At 37.3% G+C, this 25783-nt stretch overlaps 1 protein-coding gene across 2 annotated transcripts in view; it reads right to left on the bottom strand.

Annotated features, from left to right (window-relative positions):
* The window catches only part of LOC128666894 (nuclear receptor coactivator 5), a 56872-nt gene that overhangs the window by 22625 nt on the left and 8464 nt on the right, over positions 1-25783 (bottom strand). Inside the window, exons 2-4 of one of the 2 annotated variants that reach the window (XM_053721740.1) lie at positions 20825-21011; positions 20285-20392; positions 113-179 (exon numbers count right to left, since the gene is read on the bottom strand). In XM_053721740.1, the coding sequence (XP_053577715.1) occupies positions 113-179; positions 20285-20392; positions 20825-20990 (341 nt within the window). In that variant the 5' untranslated portion in view covers positions 20991-21011. The remainder of the gene's footprint in view (positions 1-112; positions 180-20284; positions 20393-20824; positions 21012-25783) is intronic. The other variant, XM_053721817.1, reaches the window with a different exon arrangement.

Here is a 25783-nt window from a genome sequence, read left to right as displayed (position 1 = left end):
AACCCAGCAAAACATTTTTCGTTCAGAATGAGAAGTTTATAGTATTCTGTCGAGGGTTCTTTCCAAAAAGCTCTACCATGAAGGGGCCATTTGTGACTTGCTAGTACTTTACCTTCGTGTTGGGCTGGACCTGGATGGAGCCTTATTCATACTTCTTTTCTCCGTTGCCTTTTTAATATCTGAAAAGCACAATTAACCCATCTGTTCAATTATTTGAAACAACATATTATAGAACATTTCTGTTTAATAAGTTAGAAATAAGACAGTTACCAGTCAAAGTGGTAATAAGGGAGAATGTTTATTAGAAAACTGCACATTTCTTCCCTAAAACTGTAAATTACAAGCTTCCAGTCAGATGACCTTCAGCCAAACTCCCTTTAAATGTTGCCTATTATTACAACACAAATATTTATATATATATATATATATATATATATATATATATATATATATATATATATATATATACACACACACATATAACATATACATATATACACACACATACATACATACACACGTAATATCACACTTGATATTAGTTCAACAAGATGATCATAAGCATGTAGGGGACAGGTTTATTAGGCATTTTAATAGCAACGTTATAGGACAGAAAAAAAAAGCATCTTCTTAGTTTTGACGATATGAAGTTTGTACGCAAATTCATTTTGAGTGACATACATATATCGCAAGAACAAACTTTCCAACGCATGTGTTTGAAAGCCTTACCGTGTAACGAACACTTAACAGTATAAAATTTACAAAGCAGCTTGATTTTGTTTACTACTATTAATTGTTGCATTTTGGGATGGGGGGAAAACCCACAACCCCAAGACAAACTCTAATTTGCCCGGTGTTGAAATTCCATATTACCCCAGAAAAAAGTGGCATGTGTAAAAAAATAAAAGCATATGTGTGTGCACGCGAGCACAATACACCAGCATCACAAAACTGCCCTTGTTTTGCCTCTATCTCAATTTTATTTTTAATAAATATTATATTTATTAACCTCCTAGGATTTAACATGTACAGATCAGTCGAAAAACAAGTTAGTCAGAATTAAGACTCCTAATGCCAAAGCATTTATTATAGTCACTTGGTAACGTAGCTTATAGGAAGGTATAACATGCAAGATGCACAAAATGTCAGCTTAACATTTGGTTCACTTTGATAACTCAATTCCTTATAAAATCACTTCATTCAATTCTAAATCAGGTTAAGACAGCAGCACTTTATTTCTAAACATGCTGCACATATGATTAACTTCTACTAAGGGGAAAAAAAGAACAAATTGGGGTCGTCAGAAAATAAAAGTAGATGCAATTTTTAAGAAATTTGCACAAAAAAAAAAAATGTATTAAAAAGGTTACAAAATAATTTGCCACGTTTATCCCTTTTTAGATGGAGTAATTTTTTTTTGCAGGGCTGGAATTTTTCATTAGTCATGCTATTGAATTGCAGAACAGAAGAACTGTAACCTTTTTTCTAGTGGAATGGTAACTTTTTCAACTGGTGTCTTTAGCGATATTTTTCCAGCCCTGTTTGAAAATCAATGTCTTAGTACAGATAATTAAAACGCAGGTTTAATATTTGTAGAAATTAACTGAAACAGTTAAAGGGATAGTCTACTCCAGAAGTTTTAAAAAAAATAGATAATTCCTTTATCACCCATTCCACAGGTTTTGCACAACCAATACTTATAATATTAATATACTTTTTACCCCTGTGATTACCTTTTATCTAAACCTCTTCAGATTGCAAATTATTTCAGTTCATTGGACAGACTTGCATTTTAGCCTATCAGTGCACTCTCATAAGTATCTCCACGGGCAGCCTTCAAGGGCTTAAATTAGCATATGAGCCTACCTAGGTTTAGCTTTCAACTAAGAATACCAAGAGGAAAAAAAAATTGATAAAAATAAATGCAAAGTTGTTTAAAATGACATGCCCCATCTGAATCACGAAAGTTCATTTTTGACTAGACTGTCCCTTTAATGTGAATAGCAACCATTAAAACCAAAATGCTTTGGCAAACTTTAGAATACAGGTAATATCTAGCTTGGGCTAAGGCACACAAAAAGCCCAGACTTACCACCAAGCTAAAATAGGTTATATATGTCCCAATAATGAACAATTAACTTAGACCATCCCCAAGGCCACAGGACCTCAAAATACCTGAATGTGGTTTTTAACTGGTCATCATTTACCTGCTTACAAAACTTAAAACTTTACGCTGCACTTTTTTTGTTCCAATTCAAAGGTGGCATTTTAAAATTAAATTATCCCCCCTAAGAATGTGTAATAAAATAAAAAAGCTCAGTATATTTATTTAATGAGGTGATACAACATTTTGTCTGGCCTGACAAACATTTACCCAGGATATCTTTAGGAAGGTATAGGTATAAAGAAAAGCAAAATTTCATCAGGGAGCAAGATGTACATGGCAAAAGAACAGTGGAAAATCCTACATTAAAGCATGAATTTATATAAAAAAAAAAAAAAAAAAAAAAAAAAAAAAAAAACAGCGTATATTGAAAAGCCATAACATGAAATCAAATATTTTACAACAGTGAAAGAATGCAAACCAGGATGCCTACAAGGTCTGCAATATAAGAAAACGTATGGCACATTCTAGTTGTCATTTCTTTTACAATGGTACAAGTCCACGAGCCATCACATATGAGATTAAAGGACCACTCTATGCAGTGGAATTACATTAACAAGTACATAATAAAAAAGGCAATAAAACAGGAATGTCAAATAAGCAGATTTTTTGTTCTGACAAATGTATTTTTCTCTCTCCCATTTTCCGGCCCCCCCCTGTATCATGTGACAGACACCAGCCAAACACAGACTAGTATACATATACCTTGTGAGCTTAAGCACACTCAGTAGGATGTGAAAAAAAGTAAAAATATATCCAATTGGATGTGCCTAAACAGTGTATAAAACTATCAATACATAAATATAGTATTGATCTTATATTAGTGCTCTATATTTAATCTCACAACCTGTTCCGGTTACATAATAACCAAAATGTGAAATATAAATGACAAATATTTACAATCTAATAATACTATTGCATAGGGCATAGAAAGTTCATATGGTAATCACAAATAGCACTTATCCCACATCTGTGAATTTGATCCAGACACTATGTTAAAATGTCCCACAAATCTCCATAGAGATGACGTCGTGGCTAGCTGCTTCTTCAAAAATCAGTTGGTATCCAAAATCTGCAGTGTCAAAGATATAAAAAAAAAAAAAAAAAAAAAAAAAAAAAAAAGAGAGAAAAAAAGGAAGTGCCATCATAGTGCGATATCAGTGTTATCAAGAGAAGCCTGCACACCTATATACTTACAAGCTGTAGGGCACTTAAGAAGTGCAACAAGGGCCTCCTGGGCTCTTATAGTCGCCCACCAAACTTTACCCGTATTCTCCAAAGGACCTCGACTTCTCCAGCCGACCCCCACAATCCGGCTCCAAACTGGCTACTCGGTTTTTCTGTCCGGTTTTCATAAATTGGTATCAGCCAGGGCAATAAAATATTATGAGCACTCTCTGTCAATGGTCACAGAATACTGCTCCCAGGGAAATTTTCTCTTTCCCAAATTAAAATGAAATAGTCAGTGGAAAGTCTAATATGTTAAAAAGACTTTATTCTTAAAAATACAACACGTTTCACGGTCTATACTGACCGTTTCATCAGGTGTAATAAATATTTAAAAATCCACCGCTTTAAATAAGCTCCTTGGCGTCCTCAAGATTACACTGCGCCTGCGTGAGAATCTCCGATGCTCCTCTCAAAGTGGAAGAATCCCCATTCTCATAGGTCTAGAGTCATCCAATGATACTCGACTTACAAGTACCAACCTCTTGTAATAATTACGTTTCAGTGTTGCGATATCCAATCGGGAGGTCACCATCTACGGGCCCCCTTCTGTTAGTATGTAAATCCTGTGATCAGGTACTGACCACCATGTACTGGTATCTTCAGAGGCGCAGCGATAAACCTAGGGGAAGAGAAAATGTCCCTGGGAGCAGTATTCTGTGACCATTGACAGTGTGTTCATAATATTTTATTGCCCTGGCTGATACCAATTTATGAAAACCGGACAGAAAAACTGAGGAGCCTGTCATGAGCCGGATTGTGGGAGTCGGCTGGAGAAGTCGAGGATCTTTGGAGAATACGGAGAAAGTTTGCTGGGCCCTACAGCTTGTAAGTACGGTATATAGGTGTGCAGGCTTCACTTGATAACACTGATATCGCATTATGGTGGCGCCTTCTTTTTTTTTCTCTCTTTCCTTTTTTTTATATCTTTGAAACTCAGTAGGATCTTGATCCCCAGAAAGTGTGAATGTAAAGAGATTGTGCAAAATTTGATAATAGAAGTGTCTTAAAACTGCTGATCTGTCTGAATCATAAGTTTATTTTGAATTGAGTGTCCCTTTAAAGTTCTATAGGAGGATGCAAACACCATACGTAACCAAGCTTTAACCCCTCACACTTTCCCATGATTCCTTTAGTCATAAATTTGGCCAGGAGAAATAAAGTAGAAATTGAAAAGCAGGGTAGGAGAATAGTGAACTGGTACTGCCACCAACTGTTATAGAAAAAAGAAGTCAGGTAAGCAAAAGATGAGAATCCAGAAGTCATCACATACCTAAGCTGTGAAGTCCAAGAGAACATGAAATAAGGCATGGAAAAACAGTTAAGGCAGGTAAAGGCAATAAACAGGCACTACGGCCTGCAGAATATTCCAACCAAAAGCAGCCTCACAAGAGGCCAACGTATCGAAAGTCATCTTCACATACTTTTACCATTTTGTACTAAGTAGCTTCCTTGCAAATTTGGTCAATGGAAGTTTAATTTCTAAAAGCCCATGACACACAAGCACTTGTTCCCGTTTTATTTTGGCTATTATCTGCAATACCAATACATAAAGAGGAAAGATGTAAATAAAACTAAGACCAGGGAATCACTAGTGCATCTTTCAGAATCTCTTGTGATTAAAATAAGACCAGAAGATGTATGTCTGACCTTCCCCAATGATTTACATCATGGTCTAATACCTCCTGATTCAAGGACCATTCACCAGGGTAAAACTATTGACAAGTGAGGAAGTTGCTTCACAACTGAATTGCTGAAATCGTGCACTGATGACGTTCTGCCCATGTCAGAATGCTGTCTCTCATCGCTAAGATGATTTGAGTACCAACTTGGTGACTGACTTAAGCCACTGTTATATCGTCTGACCGAATTATTTGAATAGTAAATGCACTGTAAATACTTACATTTCTATTGAATCCAATAGGATCCCTTGCAGGTAACTATTTATAGGATGTTGTATAGTATGGAAGTATCCGAAGATTGCGCTTCATGACCCGACCACTGAGCAAGTGGTGGCTTTTGTAAAACAAAGTGCTTTTTGTTTTAACATTTTGGATAATAAAAGTTAGACAGAACTTCTTGCAAATGCTTTGAAATTCAGGTTTGTGAAACTTCTTAGTGCTGGTGCAAGACCAAAAGGGAAGCGCCACAAATTGGCAACGCCTGTTTGGAAAAGCAAATCTGAGGAATTTTGTGTAGTCAGAATAGTCTCCATCTTGGAATAACAAAAGGAGTGAAATAGTCTAGCAGTTAAAATCGGCTTAAGCTTTTTTTTTTTTTTTTACCTTGCGGCAGGAAACTGAGCCCTCTCCTCCAGTGAAAGCTGCAATAATAGCATACAGTCCAGATGCAAAAAAGATCTTTCCCTGAAATGCGTCAGGAAACTGAACTACACTGACAGCTGGATAGAACACACAGACAGGTAGCGTTAAACAATATCTCTCCATAGGATCCTTTAAAACGGTTCTCTCCTCTACAGAAACAGCAGTCCGCCAAGCTAAAAGGGGTCAGCACTTTCAATTTCCCTCAGTAATGCTTTTGCCCCAAGCAAGGAAATACTAGGAAAGTTGGAGGGATTAAAACTCATTTAGGGTGCTTTGCCTTAACTGGACTTTAATCCCACATGTGATGGCTCGTAGACTCATCTTCTGAAAAATTATGCACACATTATACATGTTTTCTTTCTGAAGAGACCTTGAAGGTATTAAATTACAGCCTCCCTGTGGGTCTCCTAATGCTAATATCCCCCTCTCAACATAGGATTATAGTCAAATCACAGGCTATAGTGTGTAAACACATTTTTATAGAGGGATGTGCTCACACCCATAAAGCAGTTTGCTGCATAGATGATTTAAATAGTTAAGCCTGCACTGGCTGTACTATTAAAGCAAATAGTAGTACAAGTGAGTATGCAGTTATCAATTAACTTCATGCCAGTATGATTTTACAAAAAAAACACTAGAATGCATTTCCTGGTTTACCTTATTACAGCCAATGGGCAACAAACCACTATACAGGTTTGGACGTATGTCTATATGCAAGAAAATACCCAGGAGGTGAAAAAGAAAAAAAGATGGTCAGAGATGAGGAAAACAAAATTTATGCTTGCCTGATAAATTTATTTCCAGACATGGAGAGTCCACGAAGTCATTCCAATTACTAGTGGTATATGCACTCCTGGCCAGCAGGAGGAGTCAAAGAGCCCCCCAGCAGAGCTATTAAGTGTCACTTCGCTTACCCATAACCCTCAGTCATTCGGCCAAAGGGAAATGGAAAAAGATAACAAAAAGGTATAGAGGTGCCTGAGGTTTAACAAAAAATACTGTTATTTACTAGTGGGAACCAATACCCAAGCTAGAGGACTTAGAATGAACAGGGAGGGAGAGCAAGAGGGCAGACCTAAACAGAAGGCACCACCGCAGAACCTTTCTCCCAAAAGAGGCCTCAGCCGAGGCAAAAGTATCACATTGGTACAATTTGGAAAAAGTATGCAGAGAGGACCATGTTGCCGCCTTGCAAATTTGTTCCACAAAAACATAATTTATGCTTACCTGATAAATTTATTTCTCTTGTAGTGTGTTCAGTCCACGGGTCATCCATTACATATGGGATATATTCTCCTTCCCAACAGGAAGTTGCAAGAGGATCACCCAAGCAGAGCTGCTATATAGCTCCTCCCCTCACATGTCATATCCAGTTATTCGACCGAAACAAGACGAGAAAGGAGAAACTATAAGGTGCAGTGGTGACTGGAGTAATAATTTTAAAATTTAGAACCTGCCTGAAAAAGACAGGGCGGGCCGTGGACTGAACACACTACAAGAGAAATAAATTTATCAGGTAAGCATAAATTATGTTTTCTCTTGTTAAGTGTGTTCAGTCCACGGGTCATCCATTACTTATGGGATACCAATACCAAAGCTAAGTACACGGATGATGGGAGGGACAAGGCAGGAACATTAAACAGAAGGAACCACTGCCTGTAGAACCTTTCTCCCAAAACCAGCCTCCGAAGAAGCGAAAGTGTCAAATTTGTAAAAAGTATGAAGTGAAGACCAAGTTGCAGCCTTGCAAATCTGTTCAACAGAGGCCTCATTCTTAAAGGCCCAGGTGGAAGCCACAGCTCTGGTGGAATGAGCTGTAATTCTTTCAGGAGGCTGCTGTCCAGCAGTCTCATAGGCTAAACGTATTATGCTACGAAGCCAAAAAGAGAGAGAGGTAGCCGAAGCCTTTTGACCTCTCCTCTGTCCAGAGTAAACGACAGAGAAGAAGTTTGTCTAAAACCTTTAGTTGCCTGTAAGTAGAACTTCAGAGCACGGACCACGTCTAGATTATGCAAAAGACGTTCCTTCTTTGAAGAAGGATTAGGACATAATGATGGAACAACAATCTCTTGATTGATATTCCTGTTAGAAACAACCTTAGGTAAAAACCCAGGTTTAGTACGCAGAACTACCTTGTCTGAATGAAAGATCAGATAAGGAGAATCACAATGTAAGGCAGATAACTCAGAGACTCTTCGAGCCAAGGAAATAGCCATCAAAAACAAAACTTTCCAAGATAAAAGCTTAATATCAATTGAATGAAGGGGTTCAAACGGAACACCCTGAAGAACTTTAAGAACCAAGTTTAAGCTCCACGGAGGAGCAACAGCTTTAAACACAGGCTTAATTCTAGCCAAAGCCTGACAAAAGGCCTGGACGTCTGGATGCTCTGCCAGACGCTTGTGTAAAAGAATAGACAGAGCTGAAATCTGTCCCTTTAGCGAATAAACCCTTTTCTAAACCCTCTTGTAGAAAAGCTAATATCCTAGGAATCCTAACCTTACTCCATGAGTAACTCTTGGATTCGCACCAATATAAATATTTACGCCATATCTTATGGTAAATTTTTCTTGTCACAGGTTTCCGAGCCTGTATTAATGTATCAATAACCGAATCCGAAAACCCACGCTTTGATAGAATCAAGCGTTCAATTTCCAGGCAGTCAGCCTCAGAGAAATTAGGTTTGGATGGTTGAAAGGACCCTGAATTAGAAGGTCCTGCCTCAGAGGAAGAGACCATGGTGGACAGGACGACATGTCCACTAGGTCTGCATACCAGGTCCTGCGTGGCCATGCAGGCGCTATTAGAATTACCGATGCCCTCTCCTGTTTGATCCTGGCAATCAGCCGAGGTAGCAACGGAAATGGTGGAAACACATAAGCTATGTTGAAAACCCAAGGGGCTGCTAATGCATCTACCAGCACCGCTCCCGGGTCCCTGGACCTGGATCCGTAACAAGGAAGCTTCGCGTTCTGGCGAGATGCCATGAGATCCAGATCCGGTTTGCCCCAACGACGAATCAGTTGAGCAAATACCTCCGGGTGAAGTTCCCACTCTCCCGGATGAAAAGTCTGGCGACTTAGGAAATCCGCCTCCCAGTTCTCTACGCCTGGGATGTGAATCGCTGACAGGTGGCAAGAGTGAGACTCTGCCCAGCGAATTATCTTAGAGACTTCCAACATCGCTAGGGAACTCCTGGTTCCCCCCTGATGATTGATGTAAGCCACAGTCGTGATATTGTCCGACTGAAATCTGACGAACCTCAGCTTTGCTAACTGAGGCCAAGCTAGAAGAGCATTGAATATTGCCCTTAATTCTAGAATGTTTATTGGGAGTAGTTTCTCCTCCTGAGTCCACGATCCCTGAGCCTTCAGGGAATTCCAGACTGCTCCCCAGCCTAGAAGGCTGGCATCCGTTGTTACAATCGTCCAATCTGGTCTGCGAAAGGTCATTCCTTTGGACAGATGAACCAGTGACAACCACCAGAGAAGAGAATCTCTGGTCTCCTGGTCCAGATTTAGCAAAGGGGACAGATCTGAGTAATCCCCGTTCCATTGACTGAGCATGCATAGTTGCAGCGGTCTGAGATGCAGGCGCCCAAATGGCACTATGTCCATTGCCGCGACCATTAAGCCGATTACCTCCATGCACTGAGCTACTGATGGGCTTGGAATGGAATGAAGGACACGGCAAGCATTGAGAATCTTTGATAACCTGGACTCCGTCAGGTAAATCGTCATCTCTACAGAATCTATAAGAGTCCCTAGAAAAGGAACCCTTGTGAGTGGTAACAGAGAACTCTTTTCCACGTTCACTTTCCACCCATGCGACCTCAGAAATGCTAGAACTATCTCTGTATGAGACTTTGCATTCTGACTTGTATCAGAATGTCGTATAGGTACAGAGCCACCGCTATGCCTCGTGGTCTTAGTACCGCCAGAAGTGAGCCCAGAACCTTCATAAAAATTCTCTAGGCCGTGGCTAACCCGAAGGGAAGAGCCACAAATTGGTAATGCCTGTCTAGAAAGGCAAACCTCAGGTACCGATAATGATCTTTGTGAATCGGTATATGAAGGTAAGCATCCTTCAAGTCCACCGTGGTCATATATTGACCCTCTTGGATCATGGGTAGGATGGTTCGAATGGTTTCCATCTTGAACGAAGGTACCCTTAGGAATTTGTTTAGGATCTTTAAGTCCAAGATTGGTCTGTAGGTTCCCTCTTTTTTTGGGAACCACAAATAGATTTGAGTAAAATCCTTGTCCCTGTTCCGATCGCGGAACTGAGTGGATCACCCCCATGATAAAGAGGTCTTGTACACATCGTAGAAATGCCTCTCTCTTTACTAGGTTTGTCGATAACCTCGAAAGATGGAACCTCCCTTGTGGAGGAGAGGATTTGAAATCCAGAAAGTATCCCTGAGATATAATCTTTAACGTCCAGGGATCCTGCACATCTCTTGCCCAAGCCTGGGCAAAGAGAGAAAGTCTGCCCCCCACTAAATCCGTCTCTGGATAGGGGGCCCTGACTTCGTGCTGTCTTAGGGGCGGAAGTAGGCTTTCTGGCCTGCTTGCCCTTGTTCCATGACTGGTTGCCTTTCCAACCTTGTCTGTAACGAGCAGTAGTTCCTTCCTGTTTTGGAGCGGAGGAAGTCGATGCTGCTCCTGCCTTGAAGTTACGAAAGGCATGAAAATTAGACTGTTTGGCCTTTGGTTTGGCCCTGTCCTGAGGAAGGGCGTGGCCCTTACCTCCCGTAATGTCAGCAATAATTTCCTTCAAGCCGGGCCCGAATAAGGTCTGCCCTTTGAAAGGAATGTTAAGTAGTTTAGACTTGGAAGTTACATCCGCTGACCAGGATCTAAGCCAGAGCGCTCTGCGCGCCTGTATGGCGAATCCGGAATTTTTAGCCGTAAGTTTAGTTAGATGTACTACGGCATCTGAAACAAACGCATTAGCTTGCTTAAGGGTTCTAACTTTGCTCAAGGCCTCATCCAACGGCTCTGTGCGAATCGCCTCTTCCAGAGACTCAAACCAGAATGCCGCTGCAGCCGTGACAGGCGCAATGCATGCAAGAGGCTGCAGAATAAAACCCTGTTGAACAAACATTTTCTTAAGATAACCCTTTAATTTTTTATCCATTGGATCTGAGAAAGCACAGCTATCCTCCACCGGGATAGTGGTACGCTTGGCTAACGTAGAAACTGCTTCTAACTGCTTTCTGTAAGTCTTTTTGGTATAGGAAAAACGTCAGTACACACCGGTACCGCATAGTATCTATCCAACCTACACAATTTCTCTGGAATTGCCACCGCGTCGCAATCATTCAGAGCCGCTAATACCTCCCCTAGTAACACACGGAGGTTCTCAAGCTTAAATTTAAAATTTCTGAATCCGGTCTTCCCGGATCAGAACCGTCACCGACAGAATGAAGCTCATCGTCCTCATGTTCTGCAAATTGTGACGCAGTATCAGACATGGCTCTCGTGTCATCAGCGCGCTCTGTCCTTAACCCAGAGCTATCGCGTTTGCCCCTTAATTCGGGCATATTATATAATACTTCTTTCATAACATTAGCCATATCATGTAAAGTGATTTGTAAGGGCCTAGATGTACTAGGTGTCTCAATCCTACGCATCTCCCGAGCGGGAGACGCAGGTACTGACACGTGAGGAGAGTTAGACGGCATAACTTCCCCCTCGTTGTCTGGTGATAGCTTCTTTATCGGTACAGATTGACTTTTATTCAAAGCAATATCAATACAATTGGTACACATCGTTCTATTGGGCTCCACATTGGCTTTTGAACATGATGAACAAACAGTTTCCTCTGAATCAGACATGTTTAAAACAGACTTAGCAATGAAAACTAACAAGCTTGGAAATCACTTTCAATAAGTTTTACAAGCAATATAAAAAACGCTGCAGCGTTGCAATAATACAGATATAATTAAACAATTCTTAACAAGAAGTGTATTATTAGCAGAGGATTGCACCCATTAGCAAAAGGATGATTAACCCCTCAATATCCAAAACGGATAAAACGGATATCAATTAAGATTTAACGCTTTTAATCACAGTCAGCACACTGTCACAGATCTGCTGTGACTGATTACCTCCCTCACAAATGAAATTTGCAGACCCCTGAGCTCTCTAGAGACGTCCTGGATCAAGGAGGAAGAAGCAGAAAGACTGTGCAATAATTTTAACTGCGCAACAAGGCGCCAAAACAAGGGCCCTCCCACTCCAATCACAACAGTGGGAGCCCTGTTTCCATGCAGAAAAATATGTTAGCCATGTGGAAAAAAATCATGCCCAAAGCGATTTATCACCAAAGTACTTCACAAAAACGAATAACATGCCAGTAAACGTTTTATTAAAAAACAACATTTTTCAATGTCATGCAAAGCTATCACTAAGCCTGCTACCAGTTGCTACCACTGCAGAGAAGGCTTAAGTATTATTTCAGTGTTAACAGTATTTTCTCAGTCAAATTCTAGTCCCTAGAATATAACTCGACTGCGCATACATTTATCAGCCTGATACCAGTTGCTACTACTGCATTTAAGGCTGTACTTACATCACACGGTAACAGCAGTATTTTCTTAGTCAATTCCATTCCCAGAAAATAAAGTACTGCACATACCTCATTTGCGGAGGACCCCGCATGCTATTCCCATTTTCTGAAGTTACCCCACTCCTCAGAATGTCGAGAACAGCCAGTGGATCTTAGTTACACCTGCTAAGATCAAAGATAAAAAACGCAGGCAGTTTCTTCTTCCAAATACTGCCCGAGATAGAAAAACAGCACACTCCGGTGCCATTTAAAATAACAAACTTTTGATTGAAGAATAGTTAAGTAAAAACTCCAGCTCCTCTCGCGACCTCCTTCTTTGTTGAGGGTTGCAAGAGAATGACTGGGTATGACATGTGAGGGGAGGAGCTATATAGCAGCTCTGCTTGGGTGATCCTCTTGCAACTTCCTGTTGGGAAGGAGAATATATCCCATAAGTAATGGATGACCCGTGGACTGAACACACTTAACAAGAGAAAGCTTCATTTTTGAAAGCCCAAGAAGAGGAGACAGCCCTAGTGGAATGAGTCATAATTCTCTCATGAGGCTGCTGTCCAGCAGTCTCATAAGCAAAATGAATCATAATTCTCAACCAGAGGGAAAGAGAAGTAGAAGTGGCCTTCTGACCCTTACACTTTCCTGAGAAACAAACAGGGCAGAAGACTGACGAAAATCTTTAGTAGCCTATAGGTAAACACAGGTAGAGAAAAAGGACATTACAGAGGCCACACCCGGTCACATGGAGTGTCATGCAGGACCGCCCCTGCACTCGAGAGAGAGAGAGAGAGGCGCACCAAAAAAGTCTGCCTCAATCTCTCGCTAATGAACTGACTGGTCCACACTGACAAGAGCCTCATTTTACACAAAAGCAGCAGAAACACAATCAATATTATGCATAATAAAATCCCCCCTGTTCAATAACCCCCTTCCGAGGGTATTACCCTAGATTCCAAAAATGGTAATCAAACAGCGCCAAAATATACAACCACATAAGCTACTACTCAGAAAGGCGAAATCTCCCAACCTGATCTCGAATAGACGATATGAAAAATGCCAAGAGTCAGCGCTACAATGTCCCTATTTAGGGGATAAAGTGCTTAAGGTGGTGTCCACGATAAGTGTTATTTAACAGTGCAAATGGTATAATTCAAACAATATGTCTTTTAGTGTGTATATTTTAATAAGGTTACAATGTATAATCAAGCAGTAGTAACATTAAACAAATCAGAAATACTTTTTTTTAAAAAAAAAAAACATTAAAAATAATAAAAACAATGTATAGATTTACTAGGAGATGTTCTGTTAAACCTAATATTCCACTAATAGTGAGTTGTAAAATCAGAAAGAAGACGTAAAATATTGAAATCATTACAAATGCATAAAAACTAATTTAACAAAATACAGAATGTCTAATAAATAAAGTCCAAATTAATGTCCATATGAAAAAGTCCCAAAATTAAATGTCCAAACCTATTTGATGATTAAGTGCTGGAAAATTATATATATATATATATATATATATATATATATATATATATATATATATATATATATATATATATATATATATATATATATATATATATATATATATATATATATATATATATATATATATATATAATAAAAAACTGGTAAAAAATGTGACCAAAAAGTGAAAGAAAGGCGATATACACCTAAAAATGTGTATAAAATTAACCCTAAAAAGATAATCCTAAAAATGATCCTTTATTAATATCTTAAAGGACTGGAGATATATATCCAAATTAATCGTGTAAGGTTCCTTTTCAAATAAATCCTTAGTATTCCAAAATAAGTGTGTCCCAAATATAATAAAAATTGTGTTAGTGTTCTAGTGATTACAATATGGTGTTGATCTTCTTCCCAATATGTTAAATTATGATGACATCAAAATCCTGTAGAAAAATATAAAAATGGACATAGTGCAATAAAGCTACTAAATAGGGCTCTCTTTGCCACTTCCTGTAGGGAAGGGGAATATCCCACAAATAAAGGATGAATCCGTGGACTGGATACACCTTACAAGAGAAATATAGGTATTTAACTCCCCAAAAGAGCCTGAGCCGTTATACCAGTAACAATCTACGCGTTTCGGTCCGCAGGGACCTCTCTCAAGACACCAGTCTTGAGAAAGGTCCCTGCGGACCGAAACGCATAGATTGTTACTAGTATAACGACTCAGGCTCTTTTGATGAGTTAAATACCTATATTTTCCCTATTTAGTAGCTTTATTGTACTACGTCCATTTTTATATTTATCATTTTTGATGTCATCATAATTTAACATATTGGGAAGATCAACACCATATTGTAATCACTAGAACACTAACAGCATTTTTATTATATTTGGGACACACTTATTTTGGAATACTAAGGATTTATTTGAAAAGGAACCTTACACGATTAATTTGGATATATATCTCCAGTCCTTTAAGATATGGATAAAGGATTATTTTTAGGATTAATTTTATACACAGATTTTTAGGTGTAGATCACCTTTCTTTCACTTTTTGGTCACATTTTTTAATATAATTATATATATATATATATATATATATATATATATATATATATATATATACATACACACATACATACATATATATATACACATACACTTTTCAAAAACTTTTTCACTTTTTTTTTTAATATTTTTTTCACATATTTACACAGATTTTCCATCACCAGCACTTAATCATCAAATAGTATTGGAATCCAATTTGGACATTTAATTTTTGGACTTTCATATGGACATTAATTTGGACTTTTTTATTTATTAGACATGCTGTATTTTGTTAAATTAGTTTTTATGCATTTGTTCTGATCTCAATATTTTACGTATTCTTTCTGATTTTACAACTCACTATTACAGTGCTTTTTAATTGTTTTTTGGTTTCTGACTTTCCACCTGTCTGCTACACATATCACATGGTTGACACGTAATTGATACCTAGTGGGTCACAGATCATCGTAACTAATTGGCACAGCTCAGTGGGAACTGAAACTATTACCATAGGCGGATTTAGCGGCACATTGGCTCCTGACTGCACGTGTAGTCTCCTTAATTGGCTTGTGACTGCAAGTGTAGCCAGTGAGTGGGACAGCAGTGTGTTTGCAGCTCGGGCAGTAGTCAGTCGGACTCACAGAGCTCTGAGGGTGGCAGCTTAAATGCTGAGCTTTAGTCAGAGGGATTTTTTTGCAACTAGCTCCCAGTAGTGCATTGCTGCTCCTGCTCTTGATATATGGATAGGAAGTGGAAGCTTAAAAATGCTTGATGATGAAATGTGAGTGTCTTTAATATTACACCAAATATTCTGAAACTGTGTTCATCCCATCAACTTCATACATCCCATTAAAATAGTAAGCAGCTATTGGTGTTATTAAACTTTTTTTTAATTCTTGCACATACATACTGTTACTTGTAAATGCATTTTGTTATTATATAATATATGTATGTGTCCGTATCTTTTAAAACAAGTTAGTTTAACCACCTTTTTGCTAGTACAACTGAATTACTGTGTCGCGAAATGATGTAGGTCTACAAAGTGTGTCACCAACATTAAAAGTTTGGAAAGCTCTGCACTATTAGATAGTGGAATATTAGGTTTAACAGAACGTTAGGTTTTGTAGACATCTCATAGTAAATATATACATTGTTTTTATTATTTTTAATATGTTTTTTAAAATGTATTTCTGATTTGTTTTATATGTTAATACTGTTTGATTATACATTGTAACTTTATTAAAATATACACACTATAAGACATATTTAACAGTGCAAATGGTATAATTCAAACAATAACACTTATCGTGGACACCACCTTAAGCACTTTATCCCCTAATAAGGACTCTTGGCATTTTTCATATTACCCTAGATTCCATAAAGATAAAGGAGCCACACTGTGGCTGTGTGCGTTATTTATTTATATATATATATATATATATATATATATATATACACATACACACATACATATACATATATACACACATACACACGATAACTCATATCACATATATGAAACAATCTTACAGAATCAATGCTGTGGAACAGGAACACGGCCCTTCAAGTGTGACAAGGTAGTAGCATTGCTCCTGACATGGACTTGACAGAAGAAAAGCAGGCAGCAAAACTCGTCAACGCTGCTTGCTAATGGAGCTGTTAAACTGAGTCGGAATGGGTTTGCAGAAAGAATCTCCCTGCATCTACGGACTCTAACATTCACCCATGCTCTCACTGAAAGACTGACAGGACTACTTAAAACTCCAGACCCCACCCTCCATAAGAGACTACACCGAATCTTCAGACACTTCTCTGCCAACCTCCTGTGACGAAAGGCAAAGAATGACTGGGCGATGAGGGGAGTGGGGAGGTATTTAAGCCTTTGGCTGGGGTGTCTTTGCCTTCTCTTGGTGGCCAGGTTCTTAATTCCCACAAGTAATGAATGAAGCAGTGGACTCATCTCCCATTAAGATGGAAAGTGCCCCTGTTTTAATAGTATTTTTAAAAACCGGGTACTAATTCATGAAAGTTTACACTCACTTTAAGTAAAGCTTATGCGTTTGGTATACACATAACAGACTATTTTAAATCAAGAAGGGGGATGTAGAAAAGCAGTAGAAAATCATGCCCTGGATAAAGCTGGTGGAGGAGTGCTTCTGCCCTCCAAAGCTTTGAGAAAGTTGTCCAAACAAATTTAGTTACAACTTTAATAAAAACAAATATTTGATTATGCAATTCTTCTGTATTCTTTAGAGATTTGTTTTGACAAATTTCAAAACTTAAATTCCATGTTCCTGCCTTCAGTGTCATGTGACATCCATCAGCGAATCAGACATGTGAACTCTTGCACATGCTCAGTAGAAGCTGGTGCCACAGAAAGTGTGTGTATAAAAATACTGTGCAATTTGATAATAGAAAGTTTTTTTAAACGTAATGAATGCTCTATCTGAAACATAAGTTAATTTGGACTTCATTGTCCCTTTAAAAACTTACGCTTCTGTCCAAATATGGGGAAAAAGTTTCAAATGATGCTCTTTTAAAGTGCTTTTGTTTTTAACCTCTATATGCCGTTCGGATGTTTCATGCATCCTAACAGTGCTGGGCTTTAACACCGTTAGAATGGCATGGAACTTCCCACCTTATATGGCATAATACAGCCTCCCCTTTTTGCGCAATGAAAGATTGGATGGGGTGTGTGCTTATCAGCGCAGGCAGTCCCCCGCGATCCGATCAATGCCTTGAAAATTATGTGATTGCATCGACAATCGCAGGATTTCATTTTCCAGAAAGTGTTTACATCGGAACTTTGTTGCGATCTAAGCACTTGCACCTTGGCACAAACTGGGTTAATACAAGAAATGTAAGAATAAAAAGGTATCTAAAATTACTCAACCTTAAAGGACCAGTCAACACATTAGATATACATAATCAACAAATGCAAGTTAACAAGACAATGCAATAGAACTTAGTCTGAACTTCAAATAAGTAGTAGATTATTATTATTATTATTATTATTATTAAGTTATGCATATTTCCACTCCACTTGTATCATGTGATAGCAATCAGCCAATCAAAAATGCATATACGTATAGTCTGAATTCTTGCACATGCTCAGTAGGATCTGGTGACTCAAAAATTGTAAACATAAAAGACTGTGCAAATTTTTTTTTAATGGAAGTAAATTGGAAAGTTGTTTAAAATTACATGCTGTATCTGAATCATGAAAGTTTAATTTAACCTGAGTGTCCCTTTAAAAAGGGACATTTAACGCTAAACATATGCTAGATAGAATGATGCATTCAAAGAAAAAAGTCTGAGAATGACGTAGATATATATTTGAAAGTTTCATTAGCTGTTTAAATATCGACAAAATAACAGTAAAGTTTTAGTGTACAGTATATAAAACAATTGGGCTGCCATGTAGGTTTCCTTCTTAGCTGTGGCCAATTAGAGACAGCCGTAAATAGGTCACTAGAGTGTGCAGCCAATGGCTGTGTGTGTGTGTGGGGAATGTAACAGTGTTCTGCACTTCAATTTCTAAATTGAACTGAAAAGCTCACAATTTCAGAATGAAATTAAAAGAAAAAGAGCACAAAATAATGAAAGTATATATATATATATATATATATATATATATATATTATTATCATTTTATATTACCATCTCAAAGTGTTTAATGTCCCTTTAAAGGAGCAGTAAATACAGCAGATTTGCACAATGAACAAATGCATGATAAAACAATGCAATAGCACTTAGTCTGAACTTCAAATGAGTAGTAGTTTTTTCTGACAAATTTCAGTTATGTCTATTTCCACTACTCCTGTATAATGTAACAGCCATGAGCAAATCACAAATGCATATACATATATTCTATGAATTCTTGCACATGCTCAGAAGGAGCTGATGAATCAAAAAGTGTAAATATAAAGACTGCATATTTTGGAAGTAAATTGAAAAGTTGATTAAAATGACTCCCATTTCTAAATCATGAAAGTTTAATTTTGGCTTGAATGTCCCTTTAAAAAGGCAGAGGAAAAAAAATGCTAGCATGTATAAACCGTTCACATTAAATATTTTAAATATTGTAGCACGAAAAAGGTTTGTTTTAAAAATGTTAAAGGGACATTAAAACTGCTGGGTACCACCAGAATAGCCTGATTACTACTCATTGTGTGATTTGTTTTCCCTAAAGTACAGTGAGAGCCAGTGATGTGGTTTTGAAGGGGGGGGGGGGGTATTTTAAATGGATATTTTCCATTTAACTATAAACTTCTGGATGGGGGTGGAATCATCTTTCTTACTCTAATGCCCTTGCGTCAATATCCTACACACTTTACCCTGCCCCATTTTTAGGCTTCACTTTTCCTGACAATTCCTGTCATTCCTTCAAGTCTTGCTTACAAGTATAAATCTTTTCATCATTTAACCTAGTTTTATTGATCTCCCCCTCCACACACACAAGCACTATCCAACAGCTCATAGTATAGTTGGATCTTAAGAAAAGTTTTGATGTCAGCAGATCTAACAAGAAAGCCCACATCCTCCATTGCAATTCCATGCCCAAAGCATAGGAACAAATGTTGTGGATTTACAAGTTATTTGCAAGAGCCACCATATTAATATCTAGTAAAAAGGACACAAAAGGGAGGTACACAGTCACCTAAAGGTGATCTCCAAACTGGTATTAAAAACTTAAAAAAAAATTATAAGCTCGTATAATTAAGAGCAAGAAATGATAGAGATTTGTGAAGATCTATGACTGCATGTGCTTTGCCGAAAAAAACAAGTCTTTTACAGATTTACATGGCATCTGGCTTACATCGCTGCAGAATACATTTTAGAACAACCTATATTTGAGTAAAGACTCCTTATCAGTTGCTCATTTAAAAGTAATACAATAAGTAAAAATTTAAAAAGAAAGGTTTAAAAGGGACATGAAACCCAACATTTTTCTTTCATGATTCAGAGCATACAATTTTAAACAACTTTTGCATTAATCTTATTAAGATTTGCTACATTCTCTTAGAATCCTTTATTGTAGGAGCAGCAATGCACTGCTGGGAGCTAGCTGAACACATTAGTAAGAGGTATACATGTGCATTCACCAATCAGCAGCTATCTACCTACTAAGGTATGCTTTTAAAACAAAATGATACAAGAAAAGAAAGCAAAATTAGAAGTTGTTTAAAATTGTATGCTCTATCTGAATTATGAAAGAAAATTGTTGGGTTTCATGACACTTCAGCACAGTCATCATCTTTATATCTTGTGTTATAGCTTAAACAGCAACATTCTATTTCTTAGGACACTGCAGCCACCTTTGAGTATATACACCCCAACAGTCAGAATGGTCCCTACTCAGGCAAGCTTATCTTAAGAAAGGGGGTAAAAAGTTGTAGCCAAATGTTGAAAAGTGAGGGGAAAATGCTATTTTCTTGTGTTTATCAGTAAATAGTAGCAGTTGAGTTCGCCTTACCTAATCTATAATCTTTAAAAAGGCAACCATTTTCAAGTTCCATAGCTGTTTTGGCTTCTTCGTGACGTTCAAACTGCACGAACCCATAGCCACGGAAGAGGCTGGCAGCTGGAAAAGTAACAGTTGTTACACCCAGAGACAGCACATTCCTGGCATGTTAAGATTTTTACATGAAATTGTATGATGGAATGCAAAAATAAAAAAAAACTACTAACATCTTAACATATGCCGCAGTATCATGGCAAATATATTTATTTATGTATTTTGGTAACACAGAATGTGCATTACTGAAATGTGTGGTCCAACGTATCCTGTGGCAGGCAGTAAAAATAAAAGCCACAGCCTACACTTAAACCGCATATAATAATTAGTTTTATATTTTAACTTCTATCAAGTTGATTCAAAAACAACACCTGTGTACAGTTTAGCGTATATTTTTTTAATTAGAAAACAATTACAGATAATTTAATATAAAAAAAAAAGAAAAAAAAAAAAAGTAAAAAAGTGCATTGGTACTCTAGTATATAAAATTGTACTAACCACTAATCTTGCCATATTTTGCAAATATCCCTTCCAAGTCTTTGACATCCATGTTGTCTGTTGGCAAATTGCCGACAAAAATTCTTCTTTCTAAATCACGTGGATCATTGCTGTCTGTGCGGTTCCTTTGTAGAGGACTAGAGCTCTTGCTTCTTCCTTGAGACATAGCTGTCAAATCCAAATGAAACTTCGCAAAAGAGAAAATGGCCATGCACATCATTTCATATCCACCAGAATTAGGAAACATTATGAGACGCAATTTTAACATAGTGCTCCAAAATTCAGATTTAATAAAATGATTTACAGTCCTGTAGTATACATCAATCCCACAGAATATGAATAAGTTGTGAATACAAACTTTGATGTCAAATACCTGCCTAAACTGTTACAGACCTTCAAAATAAGGCTTTATATAAATAGGATAAGGAACATTAAGCTTAAAAATATAACAGAACTCTGAAATGGCAATTTAGGCTAACATACAGTTTTTACATCTTCACCCTTTTTTTTTTTAATCATATAAAAATGACTGCCTTTGTTGCCAATAAAATGTGCCAACCAGCACTATTGGGATAAAGATGCTATTAACCATTTTGGAGCATTTCTGTCATTTTCTGTGGTGTACATTGTAACCTAGCAACATGGAAGTTATTTCCTAAGCAATTCAAACACATTTTACTTCCCAGTCCCACATTTAGCATCAGTTCACCTTCACAAAACAGCAAAAATGTTTTATTTTATAACGGTTGACAAATCAGTTTAAAATGTAGGAGCTAGTAAGAATATTTAGGAGGTCCTTGTGCAGATCTATTCTACTCCAAACAACCTTCTATTCATTGAGCATCTTGAAACATAGGGGCGATTTATCAAGCTGGGGCAGACCGGGCGCACATACGCACCTCTGGCGGGCTGAATTCCCCTGGCGGAATTCAGCATTACACACAAGCTCTATTTTGTGCTTGCGTGCAATCCAGCCCCCTGCCACGCACAGCCAATCACGTGCGGGCAGAAGCTGTCAATCTCCCCAGTCAGACTAGACCAGGGAGATTGAAATTCGCCACCTAAGAGGTGGCAAAGGGTACAGAAGCAGCGGTCTGATGACCACTGCTTGTTAAATACAGCGTGCAGGTTCTCATGAGAACATGCAGTCATAGGCAGGTGAAAGCCTGCTAAAGAGCTTGATAAATCACCACCCTGCAAATATTACATAAATTTAAAATAAAACAAAATTCTGAATTCCCAAAGGGGTTATTTAACCCATTTTAAACACTTTCCTATCCCTGTACACACACATATACATATATATATATATATATATATATATATATATATATATATATATATATATATATATATATATATATATATATATATATATATACATATACATACACACACACACACACACATATAATAGGGCTGCAACAACTAATCGGTAAGTTTGATCATAAAAATAGTTGTCAACAAATCTCATTATCAATTAGGTGGTCAGCGATTAGTTGGTCAGTTCCACAGCACCAGCTGCTTTAGTCTGATGATCTACTGCAACTAAGATTATTTTTTTAATCTTTTTTCTATCCGATTAATCGGACAATAATCATCCAATTAAATTGGATAGAAAAAAATAAAATAAATAAAAATGTTTGCACAATACCATGTGCAGGAGTTCATTGGATTGAAGCAGCTAGTGCTGTGCAATTAACCAACTAATCGCTGTCCACCTAATCGATAATGAGATTCTTTGACAACTATTTTTATGATCAATCTTACCGATTAGTTGTTGCAGCCCTAATACATACACATATATATATATATCCCAATACATATAGAAAAAAAAATTAGGATATATAAAGTTTTACCAAGTCATATATAGAATTTCACAAAATATCACCAATTTTTAAATACTCTCAATTCTCCCATTTATTTGTTTCTTGCATTCTCTTTCTCTCTCTTTTATTTATGTTTTTACTAATTCAGACCTACATTCTATGAGCCCTAACATCAACAGTAAAAACAAATAAGGCTAGAGGTTACTGCCAGGTTATCAGTCTTACAACAGCAATCTGATCATAGCTATATGTACTTTTAAATGTGCACCATTAAGATGTGTTACAGTGTGGGGGTAAGCCCCTTAAAAAGCATCAGAACCACAAAAATATAACCAAAGTTGACAGATATTTGTCATTATTGTGACAATCAGCTGGCAGTGGGAGGACACAGGAACACTCATTTTAAAGACCAGGATTGTTGCTTTCAAATAAGGGGTCTCATTTTGAGGGGCAATATAGGTGATACCCCAGATACTGTTCCATATGCTTATGATTCTGATTGTTAGCAGACAATCACACCAGCCACTCCTATGAAAGAGCGGCCTCCCCTCTTTAAAACGGAGGGTTCACTTGCCTTGTGTAGTGCATATTGTGGGTGCAAGAGTTGCTTTTATAGCTCAGATGACTGTAAAAAGCACCAATTATATAGATGACTGGTATTTTTATGGCAATCACCTGCTATTTAAAATGCGCATGGGACCACTTATTTGATTATGGGCAGTCGCCTCTCATGTAAGGGGTTATTGTGTGTTGTATGCTGTCTTTAGGGAATAAGGGCACCCTTGTGACCACTGTCCCACATACAATACATTACGTCAGTGATTGGCATAAAATTGCAATCACCTACTTATTATAGGGGTATGAGACACCAAAGAGTCCCTCTTTCCTTCCTTAAAAACAGTGCAGCTGTCTACTTGGGGCAGGTGATCATTAATATGCAACTGGCAGTAGCTGAAGGATAACAGAGCACTTTAGTGAGCTGAAGAAATTTTGAGGTAAAATATCTTCCTTATAGATAGATGTTCATGTGATATTTTTATTTTAAGCTTTTTACAGTTATCAGTGTTCTCCACAGAAAATGTTACCAGGTGGGTGGGGGCTGGGTATTACTTTGCAGCATTACAAAATGTTCTGTTATTTGTAAAGGATGCTTAAGCAAATCAAAGCACCAACTGCAGAATGTAACAATGATTTAATGATAATTTGTGTGGAAGACATTTAGAAAATATTAGCTTAAAATTGTAGCTGAGTGGTCAGGAAATCAGCTGGGTGTTGTGCTCATTAAATAGGCCCTGGGGAGGACACTGGTTATTGCGATTGTTTAATTTAGCATATGGGTATTATGCCCCATTAAAGGGACAGTACATTAAAAAGAGAAAAAAAAAAATAATGTAAAGGCTAGAGCATGCAATTTTAAACAACTTAAAATTTTATTTCTATTATCAACGTTATTTTGTTTTCTTGCTATTCTTTGTAGAAGAATAAACCTAGACATTCTGATAATTATTAGTTATTTGTAGCGTGCCAACTGATTCTTCAGCAGTAATAGGTGCTTGCAAGTGTTTAACAGTCTATGGCAGGAGTGTTTGCAAACATATTACATTGCTATAAACCTTAGGAGCACGCACTTGTCTAACAATCTATGGCAGCAGCATTTGCCACTGTGCTCAATACTGCTATAAACACTGTTGCCAAATTGCTAAAGACATGCATGCTCCTGAACTCACCAAGGATTACTCTTTAAAAATGGACAGTTTACTTGAAAATTGTTATTGTTTAAAAAGGTATATTAAACAGTGTTCCTTCATAATATGTTAAAGCAAAGTAAACCTAAAAAGAAACAGATTGTGTAAAAAAACAGCAAACAATGTACTTGTTTTCTTTCATAATAAGCACTTAGAAATTCTCAGCGTAGCCCCGGCCTTCAATGTGATATGGGAGCAGAAGGACTCCCTGTCATCTAATATATTCACTTAAAGTGATTGAAAACTTTTTTGTAATGCACAGTATACATAATTCATTTTCAAATAGGGGCAGTTTCATTGATTTTTTTTTTTTTTAAATCGCTTCACTTGTTAAATATTTACCAAATATTTACGAGCTGGACGCCATGTGGGGCACGCAACGATTCGATGAAGCCGGATACGTCATTGCAAAGCTAATAGAAGGATGAGAGGCGGGCAGAGGAACAGTGCAAGGTTTACCACCTCTAAATGGTAAATATTTTACAAAGGAAGCAATTTAAAAATATGTAATCAATGAAACAGACCCTGTTTTGAAGACTAATTGTATATAATGTGCATTACAATAAGAGTTTTCAAATCAGTTTAAAAAGGGACAGTCTAGTCAAAATTAAACGTTCATGTTTCAGATAGGTCATGCAATTTTAAACAACTTTCCAATTTACTTTTATCATCAGATTTGCTTGGTATTCTTTGTTGAAAGCTAAACCTAGATAGGCTCAAATGCCAATTTCTAAGCCCTTGAAGGCCACCTCTTATCTTAGTGCATTTTGAGTTTTTCAAAGATAGACAGCTCTAGTTCATGTGTGCCATATTGATAACATTATGCTCACCCTGTGGAGATATTTACGAGTAAAATCAATTTAAATTAGATGGATAATACACATTGCAATTATTTATATTAAGTATAAAAGACACGGCTTAGTGTTTTTTTTATTACATCAGTGAAATAGACTGTTTAACATCCGTTTAAAATTATAGATAATCCCTTTATTACCCATTTCCCAGTTTTGCATAACCAACATTGTTATGTAATTTGTAGAGCGCCAACAGATTCTGCAGCGCTAATTAATATACTTTACCTCCGATTACCTTGTAACTAAGCTTCTGCAAATCCCCCCCCCCCCCCCCATATCTCAAAGCTTTTTACAAACTTGCATTTTAGCCAATTAGTGCTAGTTCAAGGATAACTCCACGGGAGTGAGCACAATGTCATGGCACACATGAACCTGCACTGGCTGTGAAAAGATAAAATGTAGGGCTTAGAAACAGGCAGATATTTAGAGGTTATAAAGTATATTATTAATATAACAATGTTGGTTGTGCAAAGCTGGGGAATGTGTAGTAAAGGAATTATCTTTAAAAAAAATAAAATAAATAAAAATAAA

Source organism: Bombina bombina, chromosome 1 (genome assembly GCF_027579735.1).
Source record: "Bombina bombina isolate aBomBom1 chromosome 1, aBomBom1.pri, whole genome shotgun sequence".
Lineage (NCBI taxonomy): Eukaryota > Metazoa > Chordata > Amphibia > Anura > Bombinatoridae > Bombina > Bombina bombina.
Note: the sequence above shows the minus strand (reverse complement) of the source record. Positions and strands in the feature narration are given on the sequence as shown.